General features: G+C 32.9%; 2 protein-coding genes across 3 annotated transcripts; both read left to right on the top strand.

Moving 5' to 3' along the window:
• Positions 1–6080: 6080 nt before the first annotated feature.
• On the top strand, positions 6081–8172 carry LOC113496314 (elongation factor 1-delta). Of its 2 annotated transcripts, XM_026875472.1 has the most exons (7): positions 6081–6205; positions 6566–6653; positions 6755–6841; positions 7022–7210; positions 7283–7454; positions 7537–7778; positions 8065–8172. In XM_026875472.1, the coding sequence occupies exons 2-7, from the start codon at positions 6567–6569 to the stop codon at positions 8101–8103; spliced, it is 816 nt and encodes a 271-aa protein (XP_026731273.1). In that variant the 5' UTR covers positions 6081–6205; position 6566; the 3' UTR covers positions 8104–8172. The 2 variants fall into 2 exon arrangements, with proteins under 2 accessions (XP_026731273.1, XP_026731274.1); XM_026875473.1 differs by lacking the exon at positions 6755–6841 and having other exon boundaries at positions 6082–6205.
• A 1707-nt stretch (positions 8173–9879) lies between these two features.
• LOC113496315 (cytoplasmic tRNA 2-thiolation protein 2) lies at positions 9880–12002 on the top strand. Its single transcript, XM_026875474.1, has 5 exons — positions 9880–9892; positions 10517–10618; positions 10702–11057; positions 11263–11535; positions 11700–12002. Exons 3-5 carry the CDS (start codon positions 10881–10883, stop codon positions 11934–11936), a joined length of 687 nt encoding a protein of 228 aa, XP_026731275.1. The 5' UTR covers positions 9880–9892; positions 10517–10618; positions 10702–10880; the 3' UTR covers positions 11937–12002.
• The last annotated feature ends 470 nt before the right edge of the window (positions 12003–12472 follow it).

Genomic DNA, 12472 nt, shown 5'->3' with positions numbered 1-12472 from the left:
ATAAAAATCACGAAACCGGTACATTCACAGTCCCCCCTGTGTGGGCGCTGAAAACATCGTTTAAACATCAACAAAATAGTCAAGGTGCAAAATAATCAGCAAGATATCAAATTACCAAAAAATAAATAAACTAAGATCTTCTTAAACATGTTACGAATCAGTTTAAATAAAAAAAACATAGAAGCAAGTATCAAGAAACAAATATGATAAATGATTTCATCGACAATTCTTTTTAATTAAACATCCTACTTACTGAAACCAAAGTCTACATAGAAAAACTCGTTACAGCAGGTAGTCATGATAAATTAATACTCAATATATTATTAAAGTCAATCTTAATATGGATCTCGTACGCTGTAGCGAACGCCCAACGCAAGACCGCAGATGATTATTTAACTTCCAAGAATTGTTCAAATGAGCGGTGAAAGCTCCACAAAACAGGTGTGTAACACATTACGGCCAGGGTGGCTGCAGTACCATTTTACGAAAGTTCGGCTATAATAACATACCGTTTGATATGCCATTTAAAAGATATTACCTTTAAAAGATAAATGATACATAAAAGTCGAATTTTCAAAATTTGTTTTGACTTATTTTCCTGAGACACACGATAAGAGAAAAAAGTTACTTTAGCCATGGCCAGAGTCACTGTGATGTGCAGCAGGGATGTCGCGAAGGCGAATGGGGTTGCAGACTTTTAAACGCTCACTAAGACTTCTTACAAATGTAGTACGATGTATTCAAAACCACTGACTTCATTGCAATAGTTGGTTTTGGCACTCTCTTTCAATCTGGATTACTAGTCTTTGTGCTTTGTGAAAAAATGGATCAAGGAATTTCTTTAAGAATTTAGTTTAAGTTTAAGAAATTAGCAAAAAGCACTGGAAATATAAGTTCTGAATGTCACAGTCACCATTTCATAAACATTTGAAATGTGTCAACTTTATCTTAAAACTAGCTGTTGCCCGCGACTTCGTCCGCGTGGTTAGAAGATATAAGTTAGGAATTTTTGAACGAAAGCCCTCGAAGATTAATATTTTTCTCAGTTTATGCCACATTTTCCATTGCATCTTCGCTCCTATGAGTTGCAGCGTGATATTATATAGCCTAAAACCTTCCTCGATTAATGGTCTATTGAACACAAAACGATTTTTTCAATTTGCACCAGTAGTTCCTTAGATTAGCGCGTTCAAACAAACAATCAAACAAACTCTTCAGCTTTATATATTAGTATAGATATAGATGTTGTTTGTGTAGCCTCTGACAACAACTCCTTTTACAGCCACATCCACATGAAAATCCGCAACGCACTATTTAATAATAATGATTAGATTATGTTATTAGATACTCACATAATTGATATGTTTGTGAAATGTTGGAAGTTCTGCTACATGATGATTTTGTTTCTTTTACTGATCCGGCAATGTAATGAGCTTATCTACTATGTACGATAAAAGCTATTAAAGTGCATTGGAGCTTTAATATTAGCCCGTACGAACCTATTTCACTGCAGCCCGACGGCCGGGTCATGGCCCGTACTGTCGTGTGTGCAAACGATGCAATGTCAAACCTACTAAAAAGCAAAATATTACCATATTTGGATACCAAAATTAAGCATCGGCCCGATTTTCCAATCGTCGGATAACATTTATCTGAGGAATAAATATGGCCGTTTGACATATTTTCTATACAAAAGCTGTCACAAAGTCAAACATATGTTATCTGGCGATTGAAAAATCGGGACCAAGACAGACAAGTCTATTTAACACATCATTTAAGCATTCAATCATTCATCATCCATATACATTTAATATTAAACATTTAATTTTAATATTAAATGTTTTTTATGACCAGAATTATAGTCAAAGTGTGCTGTGCAGAGCGTTTTGTTATGATCTAAATAATTAATTGTAAATCAGTACAGCATTTCACTTTACATTATTACAGAAATAAACGAATAAATGAATGCATAGAGCATTATAAAGACGACTTAAAAACAATCGAATTATAATTGATTTTCTTTTAATTAAATTATTAATTGGCAACTTTTTCAAACCAATCCTCAAAATAATGAATTACGGATGTCAACAATTTCATTTTTGTATTTTCGGTACTTTTTATTACAGATATTTTTTGCCATCTTTTTTCGATAAATTAATACCGTGACTAATTAACATTAAATAAGACATTTTTATAGACAAAAGCTTATTGTTAGGCGTTTCATGGCCATGGTATAGATTATAGGAACTAAAAGAGTTTATGTTTGAAAGACGTGCAGAAAGCTCTGCACCTCTTTTAAACAGCCTCAACTATGAATATTTTTGTTACGTTAAAATTCAAACAAAATCGACATCGATATCTCGATTTTTATCGAATTCAAACTCTTTATTGTTTTTCTGTTAAGTGAGAACATCGATCAGCATCAATCTATTATGACAACTACGTCAAATACAACTTAATGTCACAAGAATCACAAGTCGACTTCGTTTGCATTTGTATAATTTTGCTTTCTCCTGGATTTATCTTAGCAACGAAAAAGGTTTCTAAATGGACCTCGACAATCTTCTTACTCTACTGATCATGGCCTGAACATGGATCCCGCTAGCGCTTCACACGATGACCCCTGCCTGAACTTGGACTCAATATCCCTGATAATAACTCCTGCTCTCACATCGGCCAGAGTTCTTCCCAGCCCTCAGTAACTCATGCAAAGGACATTTACGCCGTGTCAGTTGTAGCTTAAATATCACCAAAATATGAATACATTTGTTGTAAATTGCAGAAGTGCGAAATCTTATACAACAATGGGTTCGACCACGACAGGTAAATAGTTGAACAATGGCACCATGTGTCATATCTTCTTCTAAGAAATGCTTGATAATGAATATATGTAAGTATATCAGTAAAATGATTGTTAAAATACTGTATTTGTGAAAATGAAATACAATTTATATCTTAAAAACCCGGACTTTTTCTAAAACCAATTCCTTAACGTTCTGATTATTTAAGATGCATAATATCATTTCTGTATGCTAATAGATGTGTACATTCGGGGCCGAAATGACTATGGTAGGTGGGCATTCCACTTTGGCTTAAGATGACAATTGTTGTATTCTCTTAAGCATTTTTCTATATAATATCTAATTGAAAATTCAGTACGGAACGGTACACTCAAAGTCAATACAAATAACTTCCAATTATTGTATTGGCAAAATACTTAAGAGAATACGAAAAATTTCAAATTTAATCCAATTGCCATTCATTCATCGGCCATTGTAAGTAGCGGAATTGGGGCCCTCTCTCTTCTCATCGCTTTTCGGGTTTCGAACAGTATTCGATACAGCGACAGTTTTTAAAAGGCTTCTTAGACACGATATTTAATGAGCTTGACATTTTTTTGTTGGAAGCAGAGTTTTTTTTTTAATTAACTCCTTTTTAAGGAGACTTTTTATTTCCATGCTCGGAAAAGATATTTGGTTTCCTATAAACACTTAACCCTAACTTATTAAAGAATTTCTTATTCTAATAAAAAAAGCTATATGACATCTCGTCGCACTAAATACAAAATGAAATTATAGAGGACACACTGACTCTCCACTCTGTCCTTAAACATTGTGTAAAAGACGATATGGCTGCAAAAAGTGTTTCTTGTGACATGACGTCCGATAGAAAGGTATGGAAGAATAAGACATGTTGCGCCGACCCCAAATAAAAATAATTGGGATAAGGGCAGAGGAATGATGATACAATAGCGAGGCATGCCATAGATTTAAATGCTTGAGCGCAAGTCTTTACAAACTAGGATTAGCAAATCATAGTTAACGACATTGCCTTGAGAGCACATGATTAATTTACACTTGACTAATTTGCTTTCACTACCTAAATACTTTGTAAAAATACATTATTAAACAGGTAGTCACGTTTAAAAATTCTGGTAAAAATAAATAACGATGCAGATCTGACATTAAATTAATAATATCGATGACGATGTATCAGAGTGTTGACCTGAAAAGGTGTTTACTCAGCCAGCTATTAGTCCTGTAGGTAAACATAACAACTAATAAACGCAGAAGCAGGGGTCGGTGGCGTCGCGTATTATATGTGTACATTTTTAAAGTGAAACTACTCCACACACGCTTTACTTGGGGAGTAAGCTGGCGAATGTGTGACGTAAGCGTTACGAAAAGTGTGATAAGACGAGGCGAACGGAAGTTGACTGGGGGATATAAGAAGGAGAAAACTGTCTTCCTCTTGTAGCCAAATTTATTCCGTATAGCTAAGTACAGTGCAATCGTGTAAAAATAATTCCTTCTAATATTATAAATGCGAAAGTAACTCTGTCTGTCTGTCTGTCTGTTACGCTTTCACGTCTAAACCAATGTACCGATTTTAAAGAAATTTGGTACAGAGATAGAGTTGTCCTTGACATATGATAGTTTTTATCCCGGACTTTTGAAGAGTTCTCTTGGAATCGCTATTGATATAACCGACATCGAGGCGGGCGAAGCCGCGGGCAAAAAGCTAGTAGATTATTATATTTTCTTAAATGAACCATTTAAATTATTTAAAAAACAATTATTTGCTATGCTGATTGATAAGTGTTACTACACTGTAAATGATTACTTAATGATGCAATGTATGAATGTATAATGTAATGATAATGCTTCTCCTGAAATTTATCTATACTAATATATAAAGCTGAAGAGTTTGTTTGTTTGAACGCGCTTATCTCAGGAACTACTTGAAATTTTTTTTTTTGTTAAATAGACTATTCATCGAGGAAGGCTTTAGGCTATAAACCATCACGCTGCAACTAATACGAGCGAAGATACAATGGAAAATGTGAAAAAATCAGGGCAGGTATAAATCATAACTTATCTTCTACCCATGGGGACGAAGTCGCAGGCCACAGGTAGTCTATAATATATTTAGTTCCGCATTTTATAATTTTATAAGGCTTCGTGGATCACGCAAATGCTTGTTCCACACTGGGATCGAATCCGCGCCACGTCGCGCATTTTGAGTTTAGCTTGGTGACCTGAAACACTCGGCTGTCTGTGCAGTCAAAGTGCATTTCAAAGAAAAATTACCTGAATACTTTGGTGCTGCAATCAAATTGTATATTAATACAATGTAACAAAGAAAAATATCATCATCGGCCGAGCCTTTTCCTAACGATGTTGGGGTCGGCTAAAAAACAGAACAAAAAAATACTGACTATATATCTATTCAATGTATCTACTACAATAATTATAAGACCATGGAATGAATTGATTCGTCGACTAATTTTCAAAGAACCTCTGAAATAATTCTTAATTGTTATATATAAGACCAAATGACTACGCTGTTTTTGAGACCCAGAAAAAAGTTCACAACATGTGAAAACGTCGTTATCCATATTAGTCTGTAGATCATCTGTGCTTTGACTTCACACGACTTGTAAACAATCATAATAATATGACATTAAATTTATCAAACATTTACCGTTGTCGAACTTGTTTACTAAAAACCATAACTTCCACTAGTTTACATAATAAGTTTAGTAATAATCATCATTATTTTATCGTACGATAATGCAAAACACTAAAAAATACATAGGATAGGAAAATTATCTGTGGCATTGACATTAGTTTATTTACGAGAACAATAACGTCATCTCATGGCCGATGGCGTTTTTAGCGTTCCAAATAAAAACTTTAAATATCAATTACAATTCTAGTTTTGCAACAGTATTTGACTTAAAATTGATATATTTTAGCTGCGTAAGTCAAACACCGCAGAAAATACACATTTTTTTCACCAAATTTCATATAAGTTAAGAAACTAATCTATATTTAGGTACATTATTTACTTGTTTATTTTTTAATAGTTATTTCAGGTTATCATATTTTTAATAAAAAACCAAAAGCAAATAATTGCCGCCTGTCGAGTAACTATATTGTTATTTCATACATCCTTACTAAAATTAAAAGTAAATTTTCTGTCAACGTGGATGAACGTTGTCGTGGGGTCAATCTGCTGTGTTGCGATTGGTCTGATATAAACGTCAAGCGACAGCTCTCTCTCTTTTATTCGTTTATATATCTCTTTCTTTCCTTGCCCACCAAAAAACTGACGAGTGCGGTTTTAAGTACAGACTTGAATTCAATAGTTTTGTGAAACATTTTCTGTTTATTTCCAATTAATTTCTTTAAGAAACTTAAAAGTAAGTATTCATATTGTTCAGTTTATTAATTATTAACTACATACAAAAATATTCGAAATTCTAACCTAGAAATGTAGTCGAAATTTGAAAGTTTCATCTGCCGCCTTCATTTAGTGTACAATATTAATGTGTATGTCATAATATTAATCCAGTCATATATGTGCTTGAACAAAACTTTCACGTAATATTACAAATAGTAATTTTGAATCGGTCGGCGATTTTTCCTAAAATTGGCATAACCTAGTAGGTATTAGTACATTTTACTGTCTAAATATTCACTGAATGAAAAGGAATAGGTAAAGTGTATGTTTACTGACTTCGTATGGTATCAGATCAGTAAGTTGTTATTAACTATTTCAGAATGACTACCTTAATTCACGAAAAGATTTGGTTGGACAAAAACATCTACAATGATGCAGAGAAAAACTATTACGAATCATTGTCAAAGGTAAGTAAACTGCAGTACTCCAATATACAATATACATCCCTAAATATTTTAATTGATTTACATTTTCAAAGTTGTTGTTTCAACATGTTAAACCTTCTTAGGTCCAAGCTCCACTCTCAGTAGCTCGCACTTCTTTGGCCAGTGAAGTTGCTAAGGCTAGACAACATATCAAAGATTCTTTAGAATGTGTGAGTAACCTTTATTGATATCATTCACACATTTATTTGCAGAACTTTAAGTTTATTTAGATTTTTTTGTTCAAACATCATTTGAATTGTCCATAAAGTAGTTTCTTGATTTCTGCTTTCTTATTTTTTCTACAGATTGTTTTTTATTCAGATAAAGTTATTTAATATGGTTACTTTCAGATGGACAGTGTAGCTACCCTGGCAGGAGTGCCTAACACAGAGCTCACCAGTAAAGTCAACACATTAGAAAAAGAGAACAGTGATCTAAAAAAGGCTATCAATGACCTGCGCAACTTGGTCATAAGTCTGCAAGCCAGAGTAGAGACATTGGAATCAACAGGTGGTGGTGCCAAGACTGAGTCTTCTAAAGTGAGTTTACCTTTCATAATAAATAAACATAAAAATAAGAACAAGTTTTTAAAACTTAGGTTTATGTTAAAGGCTCCAGCATCAAATGCAGCCCCAGCAGCAACTGCAGCTCCAGCCAAGGTGCAGGACGATGATGATGATGATGGTGTAGATCTTTTTGGCTCTGATGATGAGGAAGAGAGTGCAGAAGCAGCTAGAATAAGAGAGGAGCGTCTAGCTGCTTACAACGCCAAGAAATCCAAAAGTATGGTTTTGGAATTCTTATCCAAACTCCAATCTGTACTACTGTTGTACAAGAAAAATAAATTTAAATTGTAATATTTCAGAACCAGTACTCATCGCAAAATCTAACATTATTTTGGATGTGAAGCCATGGGATGATGAAACAGATATGGTAGCTATGGAGAAGGCCGTCAGAGGAATTGAAACTGACGGTCTATTGTGGGGTGCTGCTAAACTTGTCCCCTTGGCTTATGGAATCCACAAGCTGCAGATCTCTTGCGTTGTTGAAGATGATAAAGTATCTGTGGATTGGCTAACTGAAGAGCTTGAGAAATTCGAAGATTTTGTAAGTAGTTTTACTCACAAGTACCTGAATTTGCTATTATTCTATTAGTAAACCAGGCAACCACATAAAACAAATAGATGAAAAAAACAAATGTTTAGAATACTATACTTGCTTGTAGGTTCCTATAATATAGATATACAATGAAGAAGCACAAATAAGAATACAAAAATACAATTTATATATATATTTCTTCTAAAAATAAATATATTTTTCTTCTAAAAATACAATTTATCTTTGAAACACATGCTTGGGTGGCCAAACCATTAAAGAATACAATTTGTTTCAGGTTCAAAGTGTTGACATTGCTGCTTTCAACAAAGTTTAAACCAAGACCTATAAACTGTTAAAAACAAAATGAAGTTAAAGCAATAAATGTGCCTTTTTTCTATTCTGATCAATTTTATTTTGATTATTATCAAATGATAACATTAACTTGGTGGTGGATTTCCATTACCTTCAGAGGCGCAAAATTCTCCTGGGACATACTATTATCTCACTTCAGTTAAAATTTCGCCTGCTTGGCATGAGATTAAGCAAGAATAGAGTTGCAAAACTAAAACCCTTGTTATGGGCCAATAGAATCTTAAAATCATCATTTTTGAATCACGACGCGTCATATGAATTAAGATCTACCTCTTTGCCATTTCAATTTACCTCAATCTAATCTCATTTAGAACCATAGCTGGATATTAACTCGCTGATCGTTAATTTACGAAGTTACCATTTTGATTAACGGATTGATATTTAAATTTACTTTCAAATTTTTTTTAACTTCCGCTAAAATGCAGAAGTCCGTTATCGTTAATCTTATGCCTACTGAAAAATTTGCAATGCTTCAATTTAGCAGCATTGCTTTATTGATGTAATGAATTTCAATTGGATTAAAGTTGAATCTATTCCCATTCTCTTAAGCATTTTGCTAACAAAATAATTGGAAATTCATTGTATTGACCGTGTGTGTACCGCCCCTTACTGAATTTCCAATTCTTGTGTGGAAAAAATGTTAAGAATAATAAATAGTGACAATGTAATCCAATTTCCATTAATTCATCGACCATTTTAAATAGCAGAATTGGGTCCCAATAAAGTGGATGCAGTAAAAAAGTGCATGAAAAAAAGGCAGATTCTTACGACAAGAAGCAAGGTGGATAAATCAAAGGACAGAGATAGTTCAAGTAACGGGGAGCAATGCGAGTAACAACGATAATGACGAAGAATACTTTCAATTTTGTCATTCATTCTATAGAAAAACGAAAGAGCGCCTCTTTGAGTAAAGCGCAGTCTCTTTTAAATATGGCTGGCCATGAAATCAAGACTCGTTCAACGAAGCTACATTCTTAGGGGAACAGAATATTAGTTGAAAGTACTGCTATACCCTCCAGTGTTGTTTGTTAGTCTGCTCTGTTTCATGGGTAAAGACATTTTAATACCAAAACGTTCCTAGCTTTGAGACTAGCACTTCAACATGTTAATGTAAATGTAGAGGAATATGCACCTTATGTCCGACGGTTCAATTATATTTTGTATCCTTGCTAACCTGTTAACTTCCAGAACCTAGGCGGTTTTATAAGTTCACTTTTAAAGAATCACCTTCCAAGGGTTCTGATTTGTATAATTTTGTACCCCTTAAACGGCCAAGTCACATCATTAACTAAAATAATAAAGAAATCGCAGTAAGGAACCTCACACTTAGCACGACTATGACTAAATTTCATATTTTTTTAAAGATAAACAAACAGCTCCATTGAGACTTAGCTAGTCTTGTACAGATTATTTTTGGTGGGATCTATTTACTTATAATCTATATCAACTGACGTGTAAATGATGTTTACAGGTGTATTAAGTGATCAGCAAAATAAAAGGGTCTAATTCCAGTGAATTTCTGAAAAAAGTAAGTAGTAAGTAAGTAAGTAATTATATCTCTTTTTCTTATACTAAAGTGCGATTGTGGTGTTTATTTTTCTAAAATATTTAAAATCAACTTATCAATCAATCCCAATTATTAATAAGATAAAATGAAATCATTGCATTCATGTCTATGATAACAAACGCCTTTTGTTTAACTTTATCTTATTTAAATTTATTTAACTAATTTCTGCAGAGCATATTATATAGTAATCATTTTTCAAAAATAAGGTCTTCATAAAAACGTATTTTAGAAACGATACAATTTTAAACTGCCACATATAACTCAGAACATATTCACAGTTTTCAATAACCTATATGTATAAACACAAAAAGCTGTGATAATTTTATCGAAAAGGCAACGCTGCGATTGCTGTGGGATCGCGCGGTGCGAAGCAATCACAACAGTACGCTCGGGCATTTAGGCACATTTTAGCATGCAGCGGTTATTAATTCGTCGGAGTAGCAGTAGGTATTGGAATATACTGAGTGAAATATCTGAGAAGTAACTAGGTATTTAGTAATCTGTGGTCGAGTGTCTCAAAGGTGCTGTCATGGTAACTGACTTTTGACGTACAAATAAAAGAAATATAACCTATAATAGTATAATGTGCACCGTGCACATAATAATATATTTGTGATAGTTTTTATTTGAATAATTATTTACATGATGATCTGTAAAAAATGTGATTTGCCCATGGCTGTTACTTTAAGAAAGAAAGATTATTATTGTGAAAATTGTTTTTTGCTTAGCACAAATCATAAATTTCGAGCATGTATAGGAAAAAATAAGGTTTTATCTGCGAATGAAAATGTTCTAATATGTCTATCAGGTGGTGTTAGTTCTGCTGTACTACTAGATTTAGTTCACTATGGTATATCTTTAGAGAACACTAAAAAACTAAGAATAATACCACATTTTCTACATTTGTTTGGTGAGTATATTTCATTAAGTTCCTCACAGGTGTAATAATTAAGTAGTATTTATTAATTTTGAGTTGGTTTGTTTTACTTTCAGATGATAATGCCCGAGATGTAACTGAATCAATAGTAAATCAATGTCAAAAGTACAATTTTAATGTTTATTTTGTGCATATTTCTGATTATTTGAATAATGATGCTGTATTGCCTGAATCTAATCAAGTTGTAGCTGTAAATGAAGAAGATATAAAGAAATTTACTAAATTTCTGAATTGTATGCCAGCAACAGCAGCAAATGATTATCTATTAAAGATTAAACGTGATTTGTTTTTAAAATATGCAAAGAAATTAAACTGTACTGCTATTTTTACTGCAGAAACAACAAATACTTTGGCAATAAACTTACTTTGTAATATCGCCATTGGTCGAGGATCACAAGTTCAAAATGATGTGGTGAGTATGACAATCTGCTACAAGTTTTTAGGTCACGAGAAATTATTGCGATATTGTTTCATTATGAAATGTCATTGATGATGATCATAATTCTGTACTAAATTATTAATTAGGCATTCCCAATAAATATGCATGAGTAAACCGTTCCATCATTTAATAACAAAGTACTATACTTTGAACACTGAAATAATTATTCTATTTTCAGGGTTTCTGTGACATTCGAGATGATCAAGTCAAAATTCTAAGGCCCATGAAAGACATTGGTAAAGAGGAATTGGATTACTATATGAAAATAAAGAAGTTGGATCCTGTATTTAAAAAAAATGTGAAAAGCAGCAGTCTACAGTCAGCTATTGCTTCATTTGTATCAGACCTGCAAGAAAATTTTCAATCTACCATATCAACCGTTTGTAAAACTGCTGATAAAATTGGAGATTATGATGCAGACAAAGCATCTCGAAAATGCAGAATTTGCAAGGTAAAATATGCAAAAAAAAATTGTAGATTTGAAATCAGCCTTGCTGATCTAATTTTGATGTGTTATTAGTAATAATGGACATAATTATTTTTGATGTGTTATGTCTGTTTCGTGACAATTTTGCAGTCACAAGAATCTCATTCGTTTATATGCTTTTTTTTTAGAGTGATTTAAACAAGAAGAACATGAAACTATCAGCTCTTGAAGCCACTAACATATCAAAAACAGTTTCGTTTGGAAACAGGCACTTTAAACAAGATTTAGAAAAGAATTCGGAACTTCTAAGTATGCTCGAAAACGACACTCAAAATATGTTTCCATTAATATATAAACATCTATGTTACGGGTGTAGTAGAAATCACTCTGAAATGAGTAAGCCAGAATTGCTCCACATTGGTTAATTATTATTTTGATTACCTCAACTATGTACCTACCTATTTATAAATAAAATTAATTGCCAACATTTATAGCAAACATTTTTTATTAATTTTTAGCTAATGAAGTTCGTAAAGGTGCGGCCTAATGCATGTTGCCGATCTCCGAACCTCATTCAATCAAACTCACTCAAATTTCAAGTGAAATAGGAGCATTACCCTGTTTGTTTCCATTATTTTACAACAATTACATGTTATGCCTTTCAATGCGTGTATAACTTTTCTTCATGCTTTACTGTAACACTGCCTTTATGACAGAAATTAACTACCTATATATTATTATGATTTAAAGCACCGAAGTTATCCAGTGTCCATACGAAGCGGATGTTTTTAGTCATATGACACTCCTAAAAATTACACGCGGTAGCGCGTTAAGATTTTGAATCTCTCAACTAAAAACTATTCTACACAAACGTGTCAAACGATTTCCCATTCGTTTAGTTCCCGTCTAGAGGAACATTTCCTTTTCCAACTTTAAATTCTTTTCTATGCCTTATCTTACT

This window comes from Trichoplusia ni, chromosome 8 (assembly GCF_003590095.1).
Source record: "Trichoplusia ni isolate ovarian cell line Hi5 chromosome 8, tn1, whole genome shotgun sequence".
Taxonomy (NCBI): domain Eukaryota; kingdom Metazoa; phylum Arthropoda; class Insecta; order Lepidoptera; family Noctuidae; genus Trichoplusia; species Trichoplusia ni.
This window is presented reverse-complemented; position numbering and strand designations above follow the sequence as displayed.

Bases quoted from the DNA above. Each gene is read 5' to 3' on its own strand.
- LOC113496314 (XM_026875472.1), top strand. From the start codon at position 6,567: ATGACTACCTTAATTCACGAAAAGATTTGGTTGGACAAAAACATCTAC. The intron at 7,211-7,282 runs GTGAGTTTACCT...TTTATGTTAAAG, and splicing joins CCAAGACTGAGTCTTCTAAA to GCTCCAGCATCAAATGCAGC. The intron at 7,455-7,536 runs GTATGGTTTTGG...GTAATATTTCAG, and splicing joins CAACGCCAAGAAATCCAAAA to AACCAGTACTCATCGCAAAA.
- LOC113496315 (XM_026875474.1), top strand. From the start codon at position 10,881: ATGCCAGCAACAGCAGCAAATGATTATCTATTAAAGATTAAACGTGAT. The intron at 11,058-11,262 runs GTGAGTATGACA...TTCTATTTTCAG, and splicing joins CACAAGTTCAAAATGATGTG to GGTTTCTGTGACATTCGAGA. The intron at 11,536-11,699 runs GTAAAATATGCA...CTTTTTTTTTAG, and splicing joins GAAAATGCAGAATTTGCAAG to AGTGATTTAAACAAGAAGAA.